A 27,681-nucleotide genomic window follows, 5' to 3' on the forward strand; every position below is an offset into this window, starting at 1 on the left:
CTACATTGTACCAAAAACCAGTGAAGTTGGCACATTGTGTAATTCGTAAATAAAAAACAGAATACAATTATTTGCAAATCCTTTTCAACTTATATTCAATTAAATAGACTGCAAAGACAAGATATTTAATGTTCGAACTGAGAAACATGTTTTTTTTTTGCAAATAATCATCAACTTACAATTTAATGGCAGCAACACATTGCAAAAAAGTTGTCACGGGGGCATTTTTACCACTGTGTTACATGGCCTTTCCTTTTAACAACACTCAGTAAATGTTTGGGAACTGAGGAGGACAATTATTGAAACTTTTTCAGGTGGAATTCTTTCCCATTCTTGCTTGATGTACAGCTTAAGTTGTTCAACAGTCCGGGGGTCTCCGTTGTGGTATTTTAGGCTTCATAGTGCGCCACACATTTTCAATGGGAGACAGGTCTAGACTACAGGCAGGCCAGTCTAGTACCCGCACTATTTTACTATGAAGCCATGCTGTTGTAACACGTGGTTTGGCATTGTCTTGCTGAAATAAGCAGGGGCGTCCGTGATAACGTTGCTTGGATGGCAACATATGTTGCTCCAAAACCTGTATGTACCTTTCAGCATTAATGCTGTCTCCACAGATGTGTAAGTGACCCATGCCTTGGGCACTAATGCACCACCATACCATCACAGATGCTGGCTTTTGAACTTTGTGCCGAGAACAATCCGGATGGTTCTTTTGAGAAATGTTGTTCTTAAACTGTTCGACAATTTGCTCACGCATTTGTTCACAAAGTGGTGACTCTCGCCCCATCCTTGTTTGTTAATGACTGAGTATTTCATGGAAGTTGCTTTTATACCCAATCATGGCACCCACCTGTTCCCAATTAGCCTATTCACCTGTGGGATGTTCCAAATAAGTGTTTGATGAACATTCCTCAACTTTCTCAGTCTTTTTTGCCACTTGTGCCAGCTTTTTTTAAACATGTTGCAGGCATCAAATTCCAAATGAGGTAATATTTGCAAAAAGTAACAAAGTTTACCAGTTCGAACATTAAGTATCTTGTCTTTGCAGTCTATTCAATTGAATATAGGCTGAAAAGGATTTGCAAATCATTGCATCGATATTCTGTTTTTATTTGCGATTTACGCAACGTGCCAACTTCACTGGTTTTGGGTTTTGTAATATGTGAACACCTTGAAGAAAGTGAAAATGACACATTTTATTTTTGACGCAATATAATGCCAACAGCAGGCGAGCCATCAATCAGGACATAAGTTAAAGGTGTGTGTATTTGCTGCTTCAGGTGTTCTGTCAAAATTAGCTGTTTCGTCTAAAAGAGCCATTCCTGTTTAAACAGTAATAAAATCAAATATGTAGGCTACCATTGTTTGCGTCAATGTGAACTTCCTCCAGCTGCAAGTAACTACATGCTCACTGATCAGAGAACACAATTAAATATAATTTAAAAGTTCCCTGTTAGTTGGTACAGTAAAACACTACTTGAAAAAAACATTACTATGCCTAGAGTGTGGGCAGTACTGTTAAGTTTCTTTGTGTAAATGAGTGGAGAATGCAGAAACTGTGAGGCATGAGACTACTGTATCTTTCAATATTGTAAATACTGACTATTGTGTGTAAAATCCTACTTAACGTTTTGCGTGTACTAAAACACTTGCAAACTTGATAGCACACGCAAAGCTGACCGACTAAACTTGTGCAAAGTGGATTGCGTCTCTTCAGTGAGCAGAATAAGGCGTGCAATCCATTTTGCGTCCTTGTCTGAACTAATATGCAAATTATACGTTCATCAAAACGGCAACAATATTAGGAGGAGAAAATGCAAATATAATTAAAGCTGCAAGCAGCGATGGACAGGACCGACTTTGACGGCACATAAAATCCAAATCGGAGCAGTAATTAAAACTCTTTCGTCAACTTTTAATCAGAAAGGTTCAATCTCTCTCCTGTGCTAGTTTGAAGCCGACACGACAAACACGCTCAGAGGAGATAATGTTGGAAAAAAGGAGACCGGTTTTTACAAAACTTTTGTTTTGAAGAAGGAATTGCAAACTTCCTGTTGATTTTTGCTGGGGGTTGTCAATATACCTACATAGAGGTTTTTGTTTCATGTCTCTGAGACATTCCTACCGGAAGTTACAGGCAGTTTTGTCTGAATTTTCTTCCTAGGAGCAGTTGTGTCTGTGTTTTCTTCCTAGGGGGCGCTAGAACGCAATTTTGAGTTTTGGGGTTGGGTTTTTTATGAGAGTGCAATTTTTGCCAGTCCTGGTGTGTGTGTTCAGTTTGGTGAGTTTTGAAGCATGTTAAGGGGGTCAAATTACAGCTCAAAGAGGCAAAAGTGACTGTTTTTACTAAATTTGTGTTTTGAAGGGGGAATTGCAAACTTTCTGTTGATTTTTTTTGTTTCATGTCTCTACAACATTCCTACTAGGAGTTAGAGGCAGTTTTGTCTGTGTTTTCTTCCTAGGGGGCGCTAGAGCGCAATTTTGAGTTTTGGGGCTAGGTTCTTTGATTAGATCGCAAATTTCGCCAGTCCTGATGTGTGTGTCAAATTTGGTGAGTTTTGAAGCATGTTAAGGGGGTCAAATTACAGCTCAAAGAGGCGGCGGAATAATAATAATAAAACCTTCCAATTACAATAGGGTCCTCTGTCCCAAGGTGACATTGCGGTCCCTAATTATTTATCACACGCAATGTGATTTATCAAAACTCATCACCGTTTTGCGAGCTTTCTTTTGTGTTTTGTTTAGTAACGGTGCAAACTGACAGTTCCACATACGGCTGCAGGATCAGTACTTGCGCTGCACAGACAGACGATGGACAGATGGAAATCCTTTGTCCTACCTGTTTGTGTCAACATATTTGGATGGTCAGGGAAAAATAAATAAATAAACATTGTCTATTTAGCAGCATCATTTCAAAGCTGCTGGAGGACTTAAGGGGCTGAATAAAACAAATCAAATTGATGCGTTTTAGTGTCCTTCAGTATTTTTTTTTTAATAACGTAAACAATTTTTACATAAAATATATACAGTATATCATTATCATATTTTTTATATGAAAACAACTTATTGAAGTATGGATTTTTGAATATCGAGCAGAGTAACTGCAGCCTCTCTCCCATGCACCTTCAGCAGTAAACAGAAAATAAATGAAAAAGGTGGAAATGTAGATGCACTGCACGACTGCTTCTGAAATGCCCATAAAAAGTGGTAGATGTCACCTGCTTGTTTAAAAACATAGCAAAACGCCACTGGTAGAAGCAAGATAACATTAGCAACATGCAGTAAATGATAGTGTCTCAGTGGTGTTGCCCATATAGTACACGCAAAATCCTCATTTAAATGAGGCGGTACGCAGCACTTTACAATTCTACACACAGTCTTAGTAAAAAAAAAAAAAAACACGCCCACTATTAGTACACACTATTTAATAGCTTGCTCATGCTCTTTAGTGCATGGTATTTGAATCTTATTAAATCAGGCCGATACTCTAGCTAACAACCAAATTCTAGGAAGAAGGCAATGTTACTTCTGTATTAGCACAAAAAAAGGGCTGGCGCATGATGGAGCAGTGTGTACACATGATGCCCCTGTCACATTTCTGACTGCCCCCTCATATATGCCTGCCTAGACCCGGTCCTGAGAGTCGCATTTATAACCCATGTTGTGTCGGTGACGGCTGCTGGTCTTTCAAGTAGGGTAAGCTAATTTTCAGGTACTCTATAAACATGAGTACAGTCTCCAATAACAGATACAAGATCCATCCATCCATCCATCTTCTTCCACTTATCCGAGGTCGGGTCGCAGGGGCAGCAGCCTAAGCCTAAGCCTAAGATCCCGAGGCATTCCCAGGCCAGCCGGGAGAGACAGTATTCCCAACATGTCCTGGGTTTTCCCCGTGGCCTCCTACCGGTCGGACGTGCCCGAAACACCTCCCTAGGGAGGCGTTCGGGTGGCATCCTGACCAGATGCCCGAACCACCACATCTGGCTCCTCTCGATGTGGAGGAGCAGCGGCTTTACTTTGTGCTCCTCCCGGATGACAGAGCTTTTCACCCTATCTCTAAGGGAGATAGGGTGAGAATAAAAAAAATAAAAAAACACAGAATACAATTTGAAATAGCTGTCAATCAAAAAGGGATTTGGCTTTAAATAGATCATCCAATCATAATGCGGATGCTCAGTGTACAAACCAGCCTCCCAGCCTCGGTCAAGCCCACTTTCTATACACTTCCAGAGATGCTCAGAGACCGCTGGGCCGGACAAAGCTCAGCATTTATCCAATGGCTGTCTAGTTCCGCTGCAGTGGACAACCCACTATATGCTCCTATTTTGAAAGCAAAGGCCACTCAGCTATAACCTTGTTTAATACACTTTGATGCTACAACAATGAATGAGAAGAAATGTGCCTTAGTGCTTCCTAATTACACTAAAACTAGACTTTCATCTCCTTCATAGGAATGGAACTCATACTAAGACCGAGGACTTCCTCTACATCAGGGGTGTCAAACTCAAATACAGAGTGGGCCAAAATTTAAAACTGAACAAAGCCGCAGGCCAAGGTTGAACAAATTAACCTTTTAATAGGGACCCAAACAAGTTTTGCATTGAATATTGAACAAGCAAGGCTTATATAACTTTATAGTGACATGCAAAATCGAGTTTCAAATAATAATAATAATAATTAAAAAATATCAATGGCATATCAAATAAAATTTAAATAAAAATATAATGCCTCTTTTCTATTGGCAGCCTTCTGAGGTAAATATCAAAATAAACTTTTTCCACAGGCTAATAATAAATTTGAAAATAAAATAACAATAATGAATGAATCAAACATTCAAGCCTTGAAGTAGCAAGAGAAAGTGCATGAAAAAAACCAATTATTGATCAGTTTGCTACACTGATTTGCTTTAACACTGAATATGGAACAAGCAACGCTTAAATAACTGAATAGTGCAAAATCAACTTTCAGAAAACAAACGAAAAAACATCAATGGTATATTAAATAAAATTTAAATACAAAATTGAATGCCTATTTTCTATTTGCAGCCTTCTGAGGTAAATATCAACATTAACTTGGTGGGCGGGGACGAGGTTTGGTGGTAGCGGGGGTGTATATTGTAGCATCCCGGAAGAGTTAGTGCTGCAAGGGGTTCTGGGTATTTGTTCTGTTGTGTTTATGTTGTGTTACGGTGCAGATGTTCTCCCGAAATGTGTTTGTCATTCTTGTTTGGTGTGGGTTCACAGTGTGGCGCATATTTGTAACAGTGTTAAAGTTGTTTTATACGGCCACCCTCAGTGTGACCTGCATGGCTGTTGACCAAGTATGCTTTGCATTCACTTATGTGTGTGTAAAAGCTGCATGTAATATGTGGCTGTTTGTACGAAGGAAAAGCTGACGTGACGACAGGTTATAGAGGACGTTGAAGGCAGTGCCTTTAAGGCACGCCCCCAATAATGTTGACCGGGAGAAATTCGGGAGAATGGTTGCCCAGGAGATTTTCGGGAGGGGCACTGAAATTCAGGGGTCTCCCGGGAAAATCGGGAGGGTTGGCAAGTATGAGTATTAGCGGTGAATGCGGTGTTACAGCGGCACCGGCGCTGTATAATACTGGTGGGCCAGCTGTAATGTTAATTTGATATTGCCTCAAGGGCCAAATGAAATTACACGGCGGGCCAAATTTGGCCCGCGGGCCAGAGTTTGACACCCATGCTGTACTGCTTCAAGCCTATCCCAGACATTGGTGGACCATATACAGATGTAGATTGCCCCTTTCGTGTTTGCAGGCCTTCGATTAAAAAAGACTCAAATTATCTGATTTGTTTGTCTTTAACAGCCTCTATCACTAAAATATTGAACCCCTGTCCCAACTTATCTCATGCTTGCCAAATGCTACTTTTTTAAGATGACGATTATAAACATTTTCCGAGAAGCTAAAATTCCCTTTGCAAAAGAAGCTGTGAGGGCAAACCCACTCCTGTTTCATATGCCAAACATGCACAGCACTGCCAGGAGGAGCTCTTTCCAACTCTGTAACAACAGCAGTCATGACAGCAAAGGCGAGTGAGATCCAGTTTCAACAAGTTGTTGCTAAGTGCATTAAAGTGGAACCCGCTTCCTCAATGCCCTCGGACTGTCCCTCTGTCGCAGACATAAACCAAAAAGTAGCCTTTGTTTGCACATTTACTTGATTCTTGTATTTTCATCGTTATCGTAGAATTGGGAGTATTGTGTGTGTGTGGTTCCGGGCTGTGATTCAGGGGTTAAGCCAGACCTGGGCATTCTGCGGCCCGCGGGCCACATCCGGCCCTTTGTGCGTCCCTGTTCGGACCGCGTGAGGCCAATCATAAATTACAAAATAAATTTTAAAAAGTATCTATGTCGAGTGTGCAATACAACGGTGCTGCATTTGTTTGAAAAGCGTTATTTGTATTACCACAGTGTGGACGTATGCGCGTGTGTGATTGTGAGTGAATGTGAACAGCGGCAATCACAAATTACAAAATCAATTTAAAAAAACATCTATGTCGTGCGTACAATACAACTGTGCTGCTTTTATTTTGAAAATTGTTATTTATGGGCGTATGTCCGGGTGTAACCTGTGAGTGAAGGTGCACAGCAACAAGTGATGCCCAGTTACCACCGAGATGTCCGCTCACGCTAAAAAGAGAAAAGTTGATGACGAATGGCGTGTTTCCAACCAGACATGGACTGCCAAGTATTTCTTTACCGAACTTAAAGGTAAAGCCGTGTGCTTAATGTGTGGTACACAGGTTGCTGTGTTTAAAGAATATCATTTGAATCGCCACTACACGACGAAGCACGAGGAAAAATACCGGAATCTGTCTGATGAAGCGCGCGCAAGGGAGGCTGATGCGTTGATGGTAAAACTGCAAACCCAACAAGGACTTTTTGCCAAATTTCACACCCCCAGAGATGCAGCCGTCAGGACAAGTTTTGTCATTTCTCACAAAATCGCCAGAAAAAGTAAAGCGTTTTCTGACGGAGAGTGTATTAAGGAGTGCTTATTGGACTCTGTTGCGCTGATATTCCCGACGCACTGTAACGAGGCGGGTTGAGACCATCGCTGGAAACTTGGAGCTTCAGCTGAAGAACAGAACGGCCGACTTTGACTGTTTTTCGCTGGCTTTGGATGAGAGGTGCGATGTACGTGACACCGCCCAGCTGCTCATCTTCTTACGTGGCAGCCATGCAGTCAATTAAAAGAGACAATCACAGGTAATGACTTGTTCACAGAGGTAAATGCGTGTTTGGACATGTTAGGACTGAAATGTCACACCTACCAGCTTGTCCCAACAGATAGTTGTCCGAATCTGACGGGGAAAAATGTTGGACTTTTAAAGAGGATGCAGGATCAACTTTAAATGAACCCTGTGCAGAAATTGACATTTTTGCATTGTATTATACATCAGGAAGTGTAGTGTAAGACAGTGTTAAAAATAAAACCATCAAAAGTAGAGATATTATCGGCCGATATATGCGTTAAAATATAATATCGGAAATTATCGGTATCGTTTTTTTATTATCAGTATCGTTTTTTTTTTGTTTGTTTTTTTATTAAATCAACATAAAGAACACAAGATACACTTACAATTAGTGCACCAACCCAAAAAAAAACTCCCTCCCCCATTTACACTCATTCACACAAAAGGGTTGTTTCTTTCTGTTATTATTATTCTGGTTCCTACATTATATATCAATATATATCAATACAGTCTGCAAGGGATACAGTCCGTAAGCACACATGATTGTGCGTGCTGCTGGTCCACTAATAGTACTAACCTTTAACAGTTAATTTTACTAATTTTCATTCATTACTAGTTTCTATGTAACTGTTTTTATATTGTTTTACTTTCTTTTTTATTCAAGAAAATGTTTTTTATTTATCTTATTTTATTTTATTAATTTTTTTTAAAAGTACCTTATCTTCACCATACCTGGTTGTCCAAATTAGGCATAATAATGTGTTAATTCCACGACTGTATGTATCGGTTGATATCGGTATCGGTTGATATCGGTATCGGTAATTAAAGAGTTGGACAATATCGGAATATCGGATATCGGCAAAAAGCCATTATCGGACATCCCTAATCAAAAGCAATCTGCTTTTGTATAAAGTTAAGTTAGGTTAAATGAAATTATTATTATTATTATTATTATTAATTATTATTATTATTATTATTTATCTTACGGTATATCAAAAATAACATTGAGCAAAATGTAATTGAAATATTGTTGATGTGGCCCTCCAGCAGTGCTCGGGTTGCTCATGAGGCCCCCGGTAAAAATTAATTGCCCACCCCTGGGTTAAGCTCTATGGAGCGGCGACATTTGCCTGCTCTCACCAGCCCAAGAGAGAAGAACAGCAGTTGAACCACGTTGGTCACATTGAAGTGTGAAGTGCATCCTGTAATACAGTACTGTGAATTTATCTTGGAGATGAATAAAGTAACTACTGTATCTATTCATTTTGTAGACTCCAAAAAAGTTGATTTGTCATTCACTCTGTCACATCGTCATCTTGTGGATTTTATGATGTTTTGTACTCTTATCGTCGCTGACTTAAGCAAGCACTTTTTAATAATATTGCCACATCGCGTTTGAAATGCTGCAACTTCACAACCTAGCAGAATTGTTTTTCCTCAAACCTATTCTATGTTTTTTTAATCGAGTGTTAAATTAGACTTATGTATTACAATGCAGTATTTGTCTTATATTATATTATGTTGTGGTGTTGTTAACGGTGAACGCTACTAACAACAAAAGGTGGTTAATCGCTACTCTTCACATCGACAATCAAGTTGACCAACCTTTGTAAGAACAACTTTTTGATGTACAAAACCCAAAACCAGTGAAGTTGTCACGTTGTGTAAATTGTAAATAAAAACAGAATACAATGATTTGCAAATCCTTTTCAACTTATATTCCAATTGAATAGACTGCAAAGACAAGATACTTAACGTTCGAACTGGTAAACGTTATTTTTTGCAAATATTAGCTCATTTGGAATTTGATGTCTGCAACATGTTTCAAAAAAGCTGGCATAAGTGGCAAAAAACACTGAGAAAGTTGAGGAATGCTCATCAAACACTTATTTGGAACATCCCACAGGTGAACAGGCTATTTGGGAACAGGTGGGTGCCATGATTGGGTATAAAAGCAGCTTCCATGAAATGCTCAGTCTTTCACAAACAAGGATAGGACGAGGGTCACCACTTTGTGAACAAATGCGTGAGCAAATTGTCCAACAGTTTAAGAACAATATTTCTCAACGAGTTATTGCAAGGAATTTAGGGATTTCACCATGTTGAAAGGTACATACAGATTTTGGAGCAACAGATGTTGCCATCCAAGCAACGTCTTCTTCATGGACGCCCCTGCTTATTCCAGCAAGAAAATGCCAAGCCACATTCTGCATGTGTTACAACAGCGTAGCTTCGTAGTAAAAGAGTGCGGGTACTAGACTGGCCTGCCTGTAGTCCAGACCTGTCTCCCATTAAAAATGTGTGGCGCATTATGAAGCGTAAAATACCACAACGGAGACCAGGACTGTTGAACAACTTAAGCTGTACATCAAGCAAGAATGGGAAATAATTCCACCTGAAAAGCTTAAAAAATTGGTCTCCTCAGTTCCCAAACGTTTACTGAGTTTTGTTAATTGGAAAAGGTGATGTAACACAGTGGTAAAAATGCCCCTGTACCAACTTTTTTGCAACGTGTTGCTGCCATTAATTTCTAAGTTAATTATTTGCAAAAAAAAAAAAAAAGTTTCTTAGTTGCAGTCTATTCAATTGAATATAAATTGAAAAGGATTTGCAAATCATTATATTCTGTTTGTATTAACGATTTACACAACGTGCCGACTTCACTGGTTTTGGGTATTGTACTTCATCTTTAACACCTGCCTCATCAATGACACATCTCCACATTGGTGAGCCTTTTGCATGAGCGATGTCAAAAGACTCGACGCGAGATGGACCAGGACTCTATGAGACTCGATGGCGCGCCACTTAATGCTATTTGCTCTCAGCAGCTTTCCGGGCAATAGTAAGTGGAGATGAACTCTATATGCACTTCATCTTCAACATCATCAGCTTACCATACAATTGTTGAGCCTTGGGCATGAGCAATGCGGAATGACAACACGGGACATGCAAAGCTATCAACACAGAATGCTAACAACATGGCTAATTGTCGTAAATGGTTTGTATTTATACAGGGCTTTACTATACCTGGAATCATAGGCACCGACAATGCCGAGCACCCACGTGGGATTGATGGCAAATTATTTCTCACCACCAAGCAAAAACCGCGCATGCTCAGAAAAGTAGCGTCAGATTTACCACCCTTACGAGCACCCATGGCTGAAATGTAGATCGGCGCCTATGCCTGGAATGATACCCAAAGTGCTTTAAAGGCCTACTGAAACCCACTACTACCGACCACGCAATCTGATAGTTTATATATCAATGATGAAATCTTTACATTGCAACACATGCCAATACGGCCGGGTTAGCTTACTAAAGTGCAATTTTAAATTTTGCGCGAAATATCCTGCTGAAAACGTCTCGGTATGATGACGACATTTTGGGACAGCATGGTGGCCAGCTATTAAGTCGTGTGTGAAGTTGACTATAAGGGTATTGTATCATGTTTAGAGGCTCTAATTTTGTTAAAGGTATTTAGAAGGTCGTGAACAACTTTTTATACTCTAACTATAAAAATATTAGATTTATAAATCATAATCCTACTTTGCGGAAATTGGTTTACTACAGTCCGGTCTGGAACCAAGAGGTCGCGATAATCAAGGGACGACTGTGGGATAGGATAGAATAGAATAGGAAAAACTTTTATTCATCCCACAATAGAAAAAATAGGAAGATGGACCAGGACTTGATGAGTTGTTCAACTTGGACTTAAGACACGTTGGTGACATAAGCAGTTGCACTATATTTTCCATTGAGTCAAAGTCTGACTGCTTAGAGAACTAACTGCATCTGTTTGAGCATCCAGTGTTTACTTTCTCGATCTTTTTGCCATTAAAAGACTGACAAAAAACATGTATCAATTAGATTTTTTAACCTTACATCCCATGATGTTGTCATGCACAATTTAATTTGAATAAAAATTAATGTAAATCGTATTTTAACAATGAGAAGCGCAGCAACATCTGTAATTGTGTCATTCCTGTCATTTCCAAATGATGTTTAATGACCTGCAATTATGCTTTACCTGAAAGTCATCCAGAGGGAATTGTAGCATGTCCCGTAGCGCGTCACTGATGATCTGCATTTTCCTCTGTGTGATCACGCTCTCGTAGTCCAGAGGCTCGATGAGCCTGGGCTTACCCTAGAAAAGTAAACAATGGGATGGAATCAACATGTGGCAAAACAAACGAGTGAGCTGTAACTGTAAAAGATGTAAGAGCCCTGGTTGTCTGGCAGAAAGACACATTCAGAATGTGTGGACAAGATGCCATTGTTCTTTCACAAGTGCTCATCTGTTCGAGCAGCTACATAAGCTAAGGCATGAGAATTGTGTGTTCAAGGTGTTTGTAATTGTGTGTTTGTACCAGTCACTGTGTCATGATCTCACATTTTACAACCTGTATGAGGTAATTAGTAGTCTTGGGGTTGGACATGACCCGATCAGTCACATTCCTACACTATTTGGTTGAATGGCGATACCCTGTATATGTCACAGTATTATATACAAATAGTGCTTAAATTATAGACGTTTTGTGGAACAGACGTCGTTATTATTGTTGATTTAAAGGAAACGGATAAGCTGCTTGGTGTAGTTTTCAATAATTCCAACAATAACACAGTGATGCAATTACTAGACCATGCTAGTACTTTTTTTTGATGGCCAAATTGATTCCCAAACCAATCATTTTATTAGTCAGCCTTTTGGAACAGTGGTCACAAACCTTTTTGAGCCTAAGATGTATACATGTGTGTGTATACCGTATTTTTCGGAGTATAAGTCGCACCGGAGTATAAGTCGCACCTGCCGAAAATGCATAATAAAGAAGGAAAAAAAACATATATAAATCGCACTGGAGCCCGGCCAAAGTATGAAAAAAACTGTGACTTATAGTCCGAAAAATACGGTGTGTGTGTATATATATATATATATATATATATATATATATATATATATATATATATATATATATATATATATATATATATCTATCCATCCATTCATTCATTTTATACAGATTGTCCCTCTCGGGGTAGCGGGGGTGGCTGGAGCCTATCCCAGCTGCATTCGAGCCAACACAGATAGACAGACAACATTCACATTCGCAGGTTTCGCTTCTGGTCCAGCCTTGCGCCGTGGGGTCTGTGCCGGTGACTTAATGCGGGGGCAGCGCAGCCCTTTTGTTTGGTGTGGGTGCTGTGTCTCGGCTGTTTGGGCGGTGGTGGATTTGGATTGGAGAGTGGAGTCTTTTAGTGGGGGGACGTGTTGATGTCTCTTGTTTGCGTGTTGGCGTTTGGGCTGACTGGCGAGCTGGCGCTGGCTGGTCTCCTTGGTCCTGTTGGCGTGTGGTTGTCGGTCACGGTTTTTCGGTTGCTTTGATTTGATTGAGTGTTGCTGGTTGTCTGGGGTATTGCAGCCATTGTTTCTGCTGCCGTTTGTTTGTAGTGTGGGCGCCCGTGGCCGCTGGGTCCGGTGCGGGTGGGTGGCCGATGTTGTGACTTGTCGCAGCGTGTGCACGTGGTGGTTGTCGGGGCTGGCGAATTTTCATTTGTTGTCGTGTTGGTTGGCTCGCCGCGGCGTCCTTTGCGCCCAGTATCGTGCCGTCGTCTGGGTACGTGCTTGTCGGGGGTCGGACCCGTGGGGAGGGAGTGATCGGCTGGTTCTTGGTGGACAGTGGGTGCCGGGGCTGGATCGCTGCCCCGCTGGCCTCTGTGTGGATTTGTTGCTTTATATATGTATTATATATACTGTATGTATATGTGTGTATGTTAATGTGTATGTATGTATGGATGTAAGTATGAACATGTGTATGTATGGATGATTGTAGGTATGTATATGTGTATGTGTATGTGTATGTATGCATGTGTGTATGTCTCTCTCGGGGCCTGCTTGTCCGGTGGGGGTCGGCGCCTCAGGCTACTGTAGCTGGGCTGCATGTCTGGGGACTCTGGGTCCCACCGTCCACCTCTTCCGAATAGCCGTCTTGGTTGGGGCCTGCTGGGTCTAGTCCCCATGTCTATCGTGGCACCTTAGTGCGCTGCAAAGTATTCCGCAGTGCTGCAATTTGGTCAGCTGCTGGGGTAGTGACCTTGTGTGTCAGTGTGTCTGATCTTTTTTTTTTTTTTTTTTTCCCTCAGGGGGAGGATCTACCAGGGCAGTTGCTGGATGTTCCATCTCCATCGTTGGGGTCCCTGTAGGAGGGGTGGGTGGTTCCCGTGGCATCGTGCTGGGCGGTCCTGCGCCGGCCAACTTAGGTAGGGTGGCCTATCGGGCACGTCTGTCTTTGGCCTATTGTTTGCCCTGCCGGGCGGCACAGCTTTTCTGGCTCAGGAGTTCCTGTCGCTGGCCAGCCTGGCTGCGTGGGACCGGTGGTCCCTTGTTCCCTGGGCACCGCACCTGCTGTTTTGGGTGGCTGGGGCCGTACTTTGGCTCCCGCACACACTGGCTGACAAATATATTGTACATACAAATGCACACACATACTCACATACACACAATTATACATACATATATACACACATACGTATATACAGTCATTAATACATACATATGCACACACATTGGTACTTACCCACATACATAGGTACCTACACTCCCACATACATACACAAATACAGTACGTACATACACACTCACGGTACATACATCCACACACACATTCACTTTATAAACATACATATACACGTACTGTACATACACAAGCACATATGTATACATACACTCATGCATATAATCATGTTTCATTAATCATATATTAATGTTGTTCCCCTAAGGGAACATGGGTAACACACAGCACACTGACAAAGCTTAACTTATTGTTACTATAACAATCTACAAGGTTAATACAGTTCGCTTCTCTTTCTTCCCCTCCATATATCTGCTTTATTTTGTATTTTAAGTTATCTATACATATAAGTATTGTTGCATTTGAAACAAATGTATTGTTGATAATAGAGGTAATTGTTACAAACCCCGTTTCCATATGAGTTGGGAAATTGTGTTAGATGTAAATATAAATGGAATACAATGATTTGCAAATCCTTTTCAACACATATTGAATTGAATGCACTACAAAGACAAGATATTTGAAGTTCACACTCATAAACTTTTTTTTTTTTTTTGCAAATAATAATTAACTTAGAATTTCATGGCTACAACACGTGCCAAAGTAGTTGGGAAAGGGCATGTTCACCACTGTGTTACATGGCCTTTCCTTTTAACAACACTCAGTAAACGTTTGGGAACTGAGGAGACACATTTTTTAAGCTTCTCAGGTGGAATTCTTTCCCATTCTTGCTTGATGTACAGCTTAAGTTGTTCAACAGTCCGGGGGTCTCCGTTGTGGTATTTTAGGCTTCATAATGCGCCACACATTTTCAATGGGAGACAGGTCTGGACTACAGGCAGGCCAGTCTAGTACCCGCACTCAAACTATGAAGGCACGTTGATGTAACACATGGCTTGGCATTGTCTTGCTGAAATAAGCAGGGGCGTCCATGGTAACGTTGCTTGGATGGCAACATATGTTGCTCCAAAACCTGTATGTACCTTTCAGCATTAATGGCGCCTTCACAGATGTGTAAGTTACCCATGTCTTGGGCACTAATACACCCCCATACCATCACAGATGCTGGCTTTTCAACTTTGCGCCTATAACAATCCGGATGGTTCTTTTCCTCTTTGGTCCGGAGGACACGACATCCACGGTTTCCAAAAACAATTTGAAATGTGGACTCGCCAGACCACAGAACACTTTTCCACTTTGTATCAGTCCATCTTAGATGAGCTCAGGCCCAGCGAAGCCGACGGCGTTTCTGGGTGTTGTTGATAAACGGTTTTCGCCTTGCATAGGAGAGTTTTAACTTGCACTTACAGATGTAGCGACCAACTGTAATTACTGACAGTGGGTTTCTGAAGTGTTCCTGAGCCCATGTGGTGATATCCTTTACACACTGATGTCGCTTGTTGATGCAGTACAGCCTGATTGATCGAAGGTCACGGGCTTAGCTGCTTACGTGCAGTGATTTCTCCAGATTCTCTGAACCCTTTGATGATATTACGGACCGTAGATGGTGAAATCCCTAAATTCCTTGCAACAGCTGGTTGAGAAAGGTTTTTCTTAAACAGTTCAACAATTTGCTCACGCATTTGTTGACAAAGTGGTGACCCTCGCCCCATCCTTGTTTGTGAATGACTGAGCATTTCATGGAATCTACTTTTATAACCAATCATGGCACCCACCTGTTCTCAATGTGCCTGTTCACCTGTGGGATGTTCCAAATAAGTGTTTGATGAGCATTCCTCAACTTTATCAGTATTTATTGCCACCGTTCCCAATTTCTTTGTCACGTGTTGCTGGCATCAAATTCTAAAGTTAATGATTATTTGCAAAAAAAAAAAAAAAAAGTTTATCATTTTGAACTTAAAATATGTTGTCTTTGTAGCATATTCAACTGAATATGGGTTGAAAAATGATTTGCAAATCATTGTATTCCGTTTATATTTACATCCAACACAATTTCCCAACTCATATGGAAACGGGGTTTGTATTATTATTCTTTATCAATGGTGCTGTTTGTATTGGTATTTGTATTAATCCATTTGTAGTGTCCTGCCTGTCATTAATATTTACTCTCACTAACTGCTTCTTTGCTATCACTTTTCGTATCATATTTGTACATATCGTATTTGCTGATGCTGTTCTGTTGTTGTGGTTGTTATTGTTGAGCTTGTTGTTGTTGTTGTCTCTGTCTTATTCCCCTCTTGTCCCTGCAATTTCCCCCTCTGTCTTCCTTTTTTTTCTTTTTCTATCCCCTCCTGCTACGATCCAGCTGCGCCAAACATTAATAAAAAATAATTTAATAAAGTCTGATACAAATAAGGCAACAAGAGAAGTATCCCACACTTCTCTTTTGTGAAGTAAATCTGTACAGCAAATATAGGCATCTACATCAACAATATGGTTTGCCTGAGTAGCTGGACAGGACAAAAAAAACAAAAAACATTTACACACATTCTATATATAAATATGTGCATATATTAAGGGTGTAACGGTACATAAAAATTTCAGTTCGGTACGTACCTCGGTTTAGAGGTCACGGTTCCGTTCATTTTCGGTACAGTAAGAAAACAACAAAATATAAATTTTTTGGTTATTTATTTACCAAATTTGTAAACAATGGCTTTATCTTTTTAACATTGGGAACACTATAATAATTCTGCCCAAAAATACAAATAGCTCTGTGTGTGATGGATGTGAGCCACCACTAGGCTGATCAGTGCAACAGCAGGCAGTCATGAATGCTAAGGATATTAATAACATACATATACACACAGGGTCCATTGCCAGGGTTAATGTGGTCAACATATATAAAATAAAAACTAAATAAGATAAGGCTCAGTATGGTTTCTTGACAAAACTTTTCTACATATAAAGTGCTTTTTTTGATTGATTGATTGATTGATTGATTGAGACTTTTATTGGTAGATTGCACAGTACAGTACATATTCCGTACAATTGACCACTAAATGGTAAGACCCGAATAAGTTTTTCAAATTGTTTAAGTCGTGGTCCACGTTAATCAACATTAAACTGCCTCAAGTTGTTGCTCAGATTAAATAAAATGACAACATTTTTCTTCTACATATAAAAAGTGCAACATTAAACAGTTTCAAATCAACTCAGCCTCAGATTAACTTTTATATCCCCCCGCCTTTAACCCTGGTGACATTCACTCAATCTTTATGTTTTTTGCCAGAAAAATCAGATTATCCACATTGTCTGCAGAAAGAAGAAGTGGGTCAAAATCTAGTTTTTAATGCAATATGGTCTTAAATCTGCTGCTATAAAAACATTTGTTATTGCTTTAGCCCTGCCTGACTCGCCGAGGAGAGGCTGCTTGAATGCGATGTTTGCACGACGCTCGTCTTTCTCGTCGTTGAAGCGATGTTCACTTGGGGGTGGTGACGCTTCAAATGGGTTAGCATGTTTGACGTGTTGCCAGAAGCATACCCTACCGCTGCTGAACAATGTCGGCAAACCGCTTTCGCTTTGTTGTCGAAGCCCGGTCGCTGCTAGCATGCCGTGTGTTGTGCCTGTGCATTGTTTACACAACGTGTGGTACGCTACTTAATATGTCCGTGTGGAAACTCGTTCGGTACACCTCCGAACCGAACCGAAACCCCCGTACCGAAACGGTTCAATACAAATACACGTACCGTTACACCCTTAGCATATATGTATGTATATATGTATATATATATATATATATATATATATATATATATATATATATATATATATATATATATATACATATACTCGTATGTATGTATACATATATATATATATATATTTAAATATATATATATATTAAAATATATATATATTTAAATATTTAAATATAAATACATATATACAGGTAAAAGCCAGTAAATTAGAATATTTTGAAAAACTTGATTTATTTCAGTAATTGCATTCAAAAGGTGCACACAGACTGATGCATTCAAATGTTTATTTCATTTAATTTTGATGATTTGAAGTGGCAACAAATGAAAATCCAAAATTCCATGTGTCACAAAATTAGAATATTACTTAAGGCTAATACAAAAAAGGGATTTTTAGAAATGTTGGCCAACTGAAAAGTATGAAAATGAAAAATATGAGCATGTACAATACTCAATACTTGGTTGGAGCTCCTTTTGCCTCAATTACTGCATTAATGCGGCGTGGCATGGAGTCGATGAGTTTCTGGCACTGCTCAGGTGTTATGAGAGCCCAGGTTGCTCTGATAGTGGCCTTCAACTCTTCTGCGTTTTTGGGTCTGGCATTCTGCATCTTCCTTTTCACAATACCCCACAGATTTTCTATGGGGCTAAGGTCAGGGGAGTTGGCGGGCCAATTTAGAACAGAAATACCATGGTCCGTAAACCAGGCACGGGTAGATTTTGCGCTGTGTGCAGGCGCCAAGTCCTGTTGGAACTTGAAATCTCCATCTCCATAGAGCAGGTCAGCAGCAGGAAGCATGAAGTGCTCTAAAACTTGCTGGTAGACGGCTGCGTTGACCCTGGATCTCAGGAAACAGAGTGGACCGACACCAGCAGATGACATGGCACCCCAAACCATCACTGATGGTGGAAACTTTACACTAGACTTCAGGCAACGTGGATCCTGTGCCTCTCCTGTCTTCCTCCAGACTCTGGGACCTCGATTTCCAAAGGAAATGCAAAATTTGCTTTCGTCAGAAAACATGACTTTGGACCACTCAGCAGCAGTCCAGCTGGTGTCGGTCCACTCTGTTTCCTGAGATCCAGGGTCAACGCAGCCGTCTACCAGCAAGTTTTAGAGCACTTCATGCTTCCTGCTGCTGACCTGCTCTATGGAGATGGAGATTTCAAGTTCCAACAGGACTTGGCGCCTGCACACAGCGCAAAATCTACCCGTGCCTGGTTTACGGACCATGGCATTTCTGTTCTAAATTGGCCCGCCAACTCCCCTGACCTTACTTAGCCCCATAGAAAATCTGTGGGGTATTGTGAAAAGGAAGATGCAGAATGCCAGACCCAAAAACGCAGAAGAGTTGAAGGCCACTATCAGCGCAACCTGGGCTCTCATAACACCTGAGCAGTGCCAGAAACTCATCGACTCCATGCCACGCCGCATTAACGCAGTAATTGAGGCAAAAGGAGCTCCAACCAAGTATTGAGTATTGTACATGCTCATATTTTTCATTTTCATACTTTTCAGTTGGCCAACATTTCTAAAAATCCCTTTTTTGTATTAGCCTTAAGTAATATTCTAATTTTGTGACACACGGAATTTTGGATTTTTATTTGTTGCCACTTCAAATCATCAAAATTAAATGAAATAAACATTTGAATGCATCAGTCTGTGTGCAATGAATAAATATAATGTACAAGTTACACCTTTTGAATGCAATAACTGAAATAAATCAAGTTTTTCAAAATATTCTAATTTACTGGCTTTTACCTGTACATATATGAGTGGGGGGTGGGGGAACCTCAAAGAGACAAAAGAGTCTCAAATAACACCGGAAAAAGTTGCTGGATTTGTCGCTCAAGCTGTTTACAAAGAAAGTCGCCAAGAGGATTTGGAAAGTCGCCAGATTTGCCAAGTTGGCCAGAACCCGCCCAATTATGCAGCTTTTTTTATTCAAGCACATGGGTGAATAGGGCCGTTCAAGTGCATACGTTCTCTTCGTTCTTCCCCCCACTCATCCAATCACCAGTCAGGACTCAGGACACTTTCAATAACTCTCCCTTTTTCGCAATATACCATTCTAAAGCATTTTTAAGTGCACATTTACACCACGCCGGCGTTAAAAAACAATTCCATCTACCCGATTAGAGGGTTGTTGTTTTTTTTTATATATCCCTAGTGTGTGATTGTGAGTGTGGATGTTTTTTTTGTCTGTCTATGTTGGCCGCTGCGATTAGGTGCCGACTTTTCCAGGTTGTACCATGCCTTTCGCCCGAGTGCAGCTGGGATAGGCTCCAGCCCCCTCGTTACCCCGAGAGGGACAAGCGGTAGAAAATGTATGGACGTCTCTTCAAATAGAAACACATTCACCGGGTGTTCCACGCATTTTGTGGCACATAGCACATTTATCCATCAATATAATGATATATTAGATTTGCAATGCTGTGCATATTATTTTAAAAATCCCACATAAGACACGTGCAACGCTGCAGTCTTTCCTTTGAATCTCTACAGCACACAACTTTTCCAAACATTATTGAAGTTGATGCTAAGTATCGAGCTTTGACAAAAGTGCAGGGAAGGAGATCTACTGGATTGCAAATACCAAAAGTTGGCAAATGTGTAATTATGCATGACGTACTACTACTCAGTGGCCTAGTGGTTAGAGTGTCCGCCCTGAGATCGGTAGGTTGTGAGTTCAAATCCCGGCCGAGTCATACCAAAGACTATAAAAATGAGACCCATTACCTCCCTGCTTGGCACTCAGCATCAAGGGTTGGAATTGGGGGTTAAATCACCAAAATGATTCCCGGGCGCGGCCACCGCTGCTGCCCACTGCTCCCCTCACCTCCCAGGGGGTGATCAAGGGTGATGGGTCAAATGCAGAGAATAATCTCGCCACACCTAGTGTGTGTGTGTGACAATCATTGGTACTTTAACTTTAACTTTAATGGATTTTTAAAAAATGGTAATGGTTGATTATTGGGGTATACAGTAAATGCATGGTATTGTGTGGTGTTAAAAAGAACAACAATGTACACTGAACCAAACCGAAAACTGTCACAATAAACCGTGATAAGATCCGAACCGTGAATTGTGTGAACCGTTCCACCCTACTGCGCGCAGTGAAAAATAAGTCACTGTGTGTGCATGTCTGTGTGAGAGTGTACTGCGGATTCCCTTAAAAAAGGCATGATCGCTGGTTGTATGTATTTGTATTCAGGCCAAATTAACGTTATAATGCAGATACAACAGAGAGCATAATATCTTGAGATAAAAGTTAGGAAACAGAGTCAGGTATACAATTAAAGGTATTTTGGTTTTTATTTGATTAGATAGATTATTGACATGATATTACACATTTTGAAAATTACATTACATACCTACTTTAATATTTTAAGACACTGCTGAGTGTTCAATCACACCATAATAGGCCAGGGGTCTCCAACTCAATCTGTCTGGGTGGGGCTGGGTCGCATTAAGTACTCCCTTCAGAATCATATTTCAACCAACTACTTGTCAATAACACCAGAAACCATCATAAGACTTACTATGGTCGGTTATGTAATTAAAAAAAACATGTGTGTGTATATATATATATATATATATATATATATATATATATATATATATATATATATATATAATATTGTGGCGCTCTGGAGTCACCCAAGAGACAGTCCGAAGTACTTCAGCTTGCCTAAAGGGAAATTGCTCTTAATTGGTTATATCAGGGGTCGGCAACCCGCGGCTCCGGAGCCGCATGCGGCTCTTTGATCACTCTGAGGCGGCTCAGCTGCATACTTGCCGACCCCACTGATTTTCCTGGGAGACTTCCGGATTTCAGTGCCTCTCGCAGAAATCTCCCGGGAATAATATTCTACGATTTTCACCCATACAAGAATATTTTCACCCTAACAATAATAATAAGAGCGTGCCATGTTGGTACAGCATTTAGCGCCCTCTACAATCTGTATTACCAACGTGCCAGCCCAGTTTCTAGTTATATGCATCTTCTGCTTGCACACGTAAGTGACAGCAAGGCATACTTGGTCAACAGCCACACAGGTTACACTGACGGTGGCCATATAAAACAACTTTAACACTCTTACTAATAATGCGCCACACTTTGAACCAAAACCAAACAAGAATGACAAAACACATTTCGGGAGAACACCTGCACCGTAACACAACATAAACACAACAGAACAAATACCCAGAATCCCATGCAGTCCTGACTCTTCCGGGCTACATTATACACCCCCGCTACCACCAAACCCCCCCTGTGCGTCGGTTGAGGTGGACGGGGTTTTGTAGCGTGGGGTGTATAATGTAGCCCGGAAGAGTTAGGGCTGCATGGGATTCTGGGTATTTGTTCTGTTGTGTTTATGTTGTGTTACGGTGCAGATGTTCTCCCCAAATGTGTTTGTCATTCTTGTTTGGTGTGGGTTCACAGTGTGGCGCATTATTAGTAAGAGTGTTAAATTTGTTTATACCGCCACCGTCAGTGTAACCTGTGTGGTTGTTGAGCAAGTATGCCTTGCTGTCGCTTCCGTGAGCAAGCAGAAGCCCCATACAATGTGTGACTGTGCCGGCACGTTGGTTGTAGTGGGCGCTAAATGCTGTGCCGTCACGACACGTTCGAGAGAATAGTTGCCTTGAAATTCGTAGTCTGCCGGTAAAATCGGGAGGGTTGACAAGTATGACGCTGTCAAGCGCCGTTCATGTAAAACCCGCGGGCCGCTCTAACATTCAATTTTCATATTAAGGTGTGGGCCGCGTGTCTGAGACCCTTGGTTTATACATAGCACAAAGCAAAAAAAAAACTTTGTATGCAGTGTTATTACATTTTAAATTTCAAAAGATTTTTGTGGCTCCCATTGTTTTCTTTAATTTGTGAAACTGGTCAAAATGGCTCTTTGACTGGTAAAGGTTGCCGACCCCTGGGTTATACAGAAGCCAAAAGGGGACTCACAATGAGCTTTTCGACAGATGAAAATTACATGATATGATTACTCGTCAGAACAGTCAGACTCATGTGCCATTACACAGCAACTTAACACACAGCTAGGTAACTGCTACTAATACTACTAGTGGAGGATAATAAACAACAATTAGGTTAACTCTAAACATGCACTTTCAGCAACTACATACAAAAAGGTGCAAAAACTTGCGTAAAGGGGACCTATTGTGCAAAACCCACTTTTCTTACCTATTGGTACCTGTTTTTGTGTATTTGGGATCCGCCATAATCCCAAAATGTTAAATCAAACCATGGAGGCATGGCGGACATATTTATAAAACAATCTTGCTTTCCTTCATACTTCAGCTAAATGAGCCGTTTGGATTTTGCCCAATTTGTAAAGTTTGTCCCTGTTGTGACATCAGCGGACATCTCCATATATAGTAGAAATTTGCCCTAAGTGCTTTGCGCAAGTCCGCCATAGTAGCCCAATGTTGTAGTTAATAAGTTCCTTTTTTTTCTCTATCCTCTTGTCATACTTGCCAACCTTGAGACCTCCGATTTCGGGAGGTGTGTGGGAGGGCGTGGTCGGGGGGGCATGGTTGGGGCGGGGGCGTGGTTGGGGGCGTGGTTAAGAGGGGAGGAGTATATTTACAGCTAGAATTCACCAAGTCAAGTATTTCATATAGATATATAAGAAATACTTGACTTTCAGTGAATTCGAGCTATATATATATATATTTATTTATTTATTTTATTTATTTATTTTATTATATATATATATATATATATATATATATAAATAAGAGAAATACTTGCCAACCTTGAGACCTCCGATTTCGGGAGGTGTGTGGGAGGGCGTGGTTGGGGCGGGGGCGTGGTTGGGGGCGTGGTTAAGAGGAGAGGAGTATATTTACAGCTAGAATTCACCAAGTCAAGTATTTCATATAGATATATAAGAAATACTTGACTTTCAGTGAATTCGAGCTATATATATGTATTTATTTATTTATTTTATTATATATATATATATATATATATATATATATATATATATAAATAAGAGAAATACTTGAATTTCAGTGTTCATTTATTTACACATATACACACACATAACACTCATCTACTCATTGTTGAGTTAAGGGTTGAATTGTCCATCCTTGTTCTGTTCTCTGTCACTATTTTTCTAACCATGCTGAACACCCTCTCTGATGATGCATTCTGCTTCGTCTCCTTGTTGTGTGCGCAGTTGTGCACTGCACTCTCTAAAAGCTTTAGATGTTATTGTCACATATGCATGTACAATAGATGGCAGTATTGTCCCGTTTAAGAGTGTCACAACATTGCTGTTTACGGCAGACGAACTGCTTTACGGTAGACGAAAACGCGACTGCTGTTGTTGTGTGTTGTTGCCACGCTGGGAGGACGTTAATGAAACTGCCTAACAATAAACCCACATAAGAAACCAAGAACTCGCCCTCGATCATTCTACAGTTATAACGTGATTGGGCAGACACGCTGTTTATATTGTGGGAAAGCGGACGTGAAAACAGGCTGTCGACACGTCACTCAGGTCCGCATGGAGCTGGAGGGGGCGTGGCCTCCAGCTCCGCTTGAATTTCGGGAGATTTTTGGGAGAAAATTTGTCCCGGGAGGTTTTCGGGAGAGGCGCTGAATTTCGGGAGTCTCCCGGAAAATCCAGGAGGGTTGGCAAGTATGCCTCTTGCTGAGGGGCAGACTGTTGCCATTTCTAATACAAAGTAGCGTATAGTTGTAACTTATATCTGTCAGTAAACTCGATATAAAGGCGCTAAAAACTACAACATGGCTGGCGTGGAAAGAGACGCCGTCAAAGTGGACCACGTAAAAAAGACCGCCCACAAAACGGCGGATTTAGATTGAAGAAACAGTCAGAAAGCGGCTTGAAGGTGGTTTGTGAAACATAACCAATGGGAAATTTTGACAAAACAACCAACATTACATGATATGTAGACCACAAGGAAGTGTTTTAATTATAGAAAAAAACATCATAATATGACCCCTCTAAGTTAGATGTTTAGAGTTAACATGGTTGTTCCTCATTGTAGTAGTAGTTGCTTTATATATATTTACTTGTCACATGTTGTGGTGTCATCTTTGTGTTTGCACCGTGATTGTACTTTGTTGTCATATTATATAAAACAAATAGTGGGCCTGGGCTAAATCCATACCCAATTTTGATGATCTGCGGGGGCCACAATACATGGTCTGGACTGTGAGTTTGAGGCCCCTGAAATAGGCTATTGTTGATACAATTATCAATTTTAGATTGTGTAGTACCAATACAGTAAAGTATGTCAAGCTTGCAGCCACTATGTCAAACATCAACACTCCCTAACACAAGAAGGGTTACTGCACAAATGGAGCACAATTTACGAAAAAAGGATGTGTAGGCGTACCCTGGAGCTTCGATTTCCCATTTCCATCCAGTGCCTGTTAAACAGGCATCAATAGCAATCACCATCAGATCACATCCCTTTAAGTCAGGGGTTGGCAACCCAAAATGTTGAAAGAGCTATATTGGACCAAAAATACAAAAACAAATCTGTCTGGAGCTGCAAAAAATTAAAAGTCTTATATACTGTAAGTGTTATGATGGAGACAACACATGACGTAAGTGTCTATATTAGCTATAATAGCCTACTATCAAAATGACTATGTGTCGCAGGCTGACGCAAATTTTCGTTGACAGAAATGTTGAAATGTAATATTTATTCTACACATTTTTACAACATTAGAAACCATTAGTAAATCAGAGGCTACTTAGAAGGTTAAGCTAAAGTTAAAGTTAAACTTTAACTTTTAACTTAACTTTTTAACTACTTAGAAAGTTTTATTAGTAGATTGCACAGTACAGTACATATTCCGTACAATTGACCTCTAAATGGTAACACCCGAATAAGTTTTTCAACTTGTTTAAGTCGGGGTCCACGTAAATCAATTCATGGTAAAGAGATAACTCCTGTAAATGACTGTCTTTTAATGACCAAAGGTATAGATGTGTGTGTCCAAGTTAAAGGAAGCGACAGGCTATCTTCTTTTAATAGATTTATTACAATCTTTGGCAAGCTAGGTAACGTTTGCTGTGGTCTGGAACAACATGGCACACAAACAACTATCAGAAATGCAGCCAATATTGCATACAGATAATGTGTCATGAGACATGCAAAACTAAATGATATACAAAGAAGATAAAAGTAAAGGATATTAAATGAGCTCAAATATACCTACAAATGAGGCATAATGATGCAATATGTACATACAGCTTGCCTAAATAGCATGTTAGCATTGATTAGCTTGCAGTCATGCACTGACCAAATATGCCTGAATAGCACTCCAACAAGTCAATAACAACTACAAAAGGCACCTTTGTACATTCACGCACAGCATAAAACTTTTGGTGGACAAAATGAGACAAAGAAGGAGTGGAAGATTTTACATGTAAAACAAACGGTTTTACACTATGGTGAGTTCAAGAACCGCCGAAATTAGTAGTACAAAACGATGTTCACCAAATACTCTCATCAGTGAAGCATACACACCAACATATTAAACAGTGGGCTTTCTAACAATTGGGAAGGTTTGTGTCATGTTAGTCCTCAAACAAAAAAACATACTAAATCAAAAAAATTATTTTCCCCCCATCTTTTTCCATGTTCAATCCTTTTTTTTAAATGTTCCAAGGAGCCTCTAGGGCGGCACTATGCGGCTCAAGAGCCGGGAGTTGCTGATCGCTGCGTTAAGTTTTTAGAAGTCACCCAATAAAGACATGATAGAAGAACAGCGCAGACTCACCAATGCCACCAGTGACCCAGCCTCCACTTCGGCCTCAATCTCAGCCAAACACTTGTACTGCTGCGGTGACTCTATCACCAGCTCCCGTTTAGGGGCTTTTCCTGCCCGGCCTTGTATGGCGCTCATGGTACCACCTGTGATCAGGTGCCACCAGCTATCATTGTGCAAGAATGGACTTGCGCTGTTCGGAAGGACTGAGAATGCTCCACTGAACGTTTTCTTCTGTGCTCAGTTGCAAAAGCCTCTCTCCTGGCCCCACCCACCTTTGCAGCTGTGATGATGATGATGATGTGTGTGTGTGTGTGTGTGTGTGTGTGTGTGTGTGTGTGTGTGTGTGTGTGTGTGTGTGTGTGTGTGTGTGTGTGTGTGTGTGAGATTACTTTACAGTGTGAGATGTGTGCAAGTGGGAGTAGCTCACCATTCGTAAAACATGCATGCTCTAGACCAGGGGTGTCAAAGTCAAGGCCCGTGGGCCAGATCCGACCCACGAATGAATTATCTATGGCCCCCGGGATGATATTTGATTCGTATTAGAACCAGCCCGCAGGCCACAGCCGCCTGCTGCTGTTTTGCACGCACCAATACTCCATCAGTGTTGGCGCTAGGAATTTTCAAAATGGGGTCCCAGGGGACCCCATCAAGTCATAAAAATGGGGTCCCCCAGTAAATTTTTGGGGTCCCACTTTTTTGAAACCATTTTGAAAACTAATGATAAATGTATGCATTATCCTGTTATATCTCACATTCTATATTGTGTTTTTGAAAAAGGTAGTCATAAACGTTACTTAATTCATAAAAAATAAAAAAATACGAAAGAAAACACATTTTTATACATATGTAAATGTATTCAGTTATAAACATTCATTCACTTTCTTCTTTCCCTCAAGAATCAAAACTAGGGATGTCCGATATTATCGGCCGATAAATGCTTTAAAATGTAATATCGGAAATGATCAGTATCGGTTTCAAAACTGTCGGTATCGGTTTCAAAAAGTAAAATTTATGACTTTTTAAAACGCCGCTGTGTACACGGACGTGAAGTGAAGTTAAGTGAATTATATCTATATAGCGCTTTTTCTCTAGTGACTCAAATCGCTTTACATAGTGAAACCCAATATTTAAGTTACATTTAAACCAGTGTGGGTGGCACTGGGAGCAGGTGGGTAAAGTGTCTTGCCCAAGGACACAACGGCAGTGACTAGGATGGCGGATGCGGGGATCGAACCTGGAACCCTCAAGTTGCTGGCACGGCCACTCTACCAACCGAGCTACAGTATACCGTAGGGAGAAGTACAGAGCGCCAATAAACCTTAAAGGCACTTCCTTTGCGTGCCGGCCCAGTTACATAATATCTACGGCTTTTAACACACACAAGTGAATGCAACGCATACTCGGTCAACAGCCATACAGGTCACACTGAGGGTGGCCGTATAAA

General features: G+C 40.7%; 1 protein-coding gene across 1 annotated transcript in view; it reads right to left on the reverse strand.

The window, feature by feature from the left end:
* The window catches only part of LOC133617711 (dedicator of cytokinesis protein 9-like), a 168,167-nt gene extending 141,728 nt beyond the window's left edge, over window positions 1-26,439 (reverse strand). The window contains exons 1-2 of the mRNA XM_061977877.1: window positions 26,247-26,439; window positions 11,257-11,373 (exon numbers count right to left, since the gene is read on the reverse strand). Of these exons, the coding sequence (XP_061833861.1) occupies window positions 11,257-11,373; window positions 26,247-26,372 (243 nt within the window). The 5' untranslated portion in view covers window positions 26,373-26,439. The remainder of the gene's footprint in view (window positions 1-11,256; window positions 11,374-26,246) is intronic.
* Between the last annotated feature and the right edge of the window lie 1,242 nt (window positions 26,440-27,681).

The sequence above is a fragment of the Nerophis lumbriciformis genome, linkage group LG01 (assembly GCF_033978685.3).
Source record: "Nerophis lumbriciformis linkage group LG01, RoL_Nlum_v2.1, whole genome shotgun sequence".
NCBI classification, from domain to species: domain Eukaryota; kingdom Metazoa; phylum Chordata; class Actinopteri; order Syngnathiformes; family Syngnathidae; genus Nerophis; species Nerophis lumbriciformis.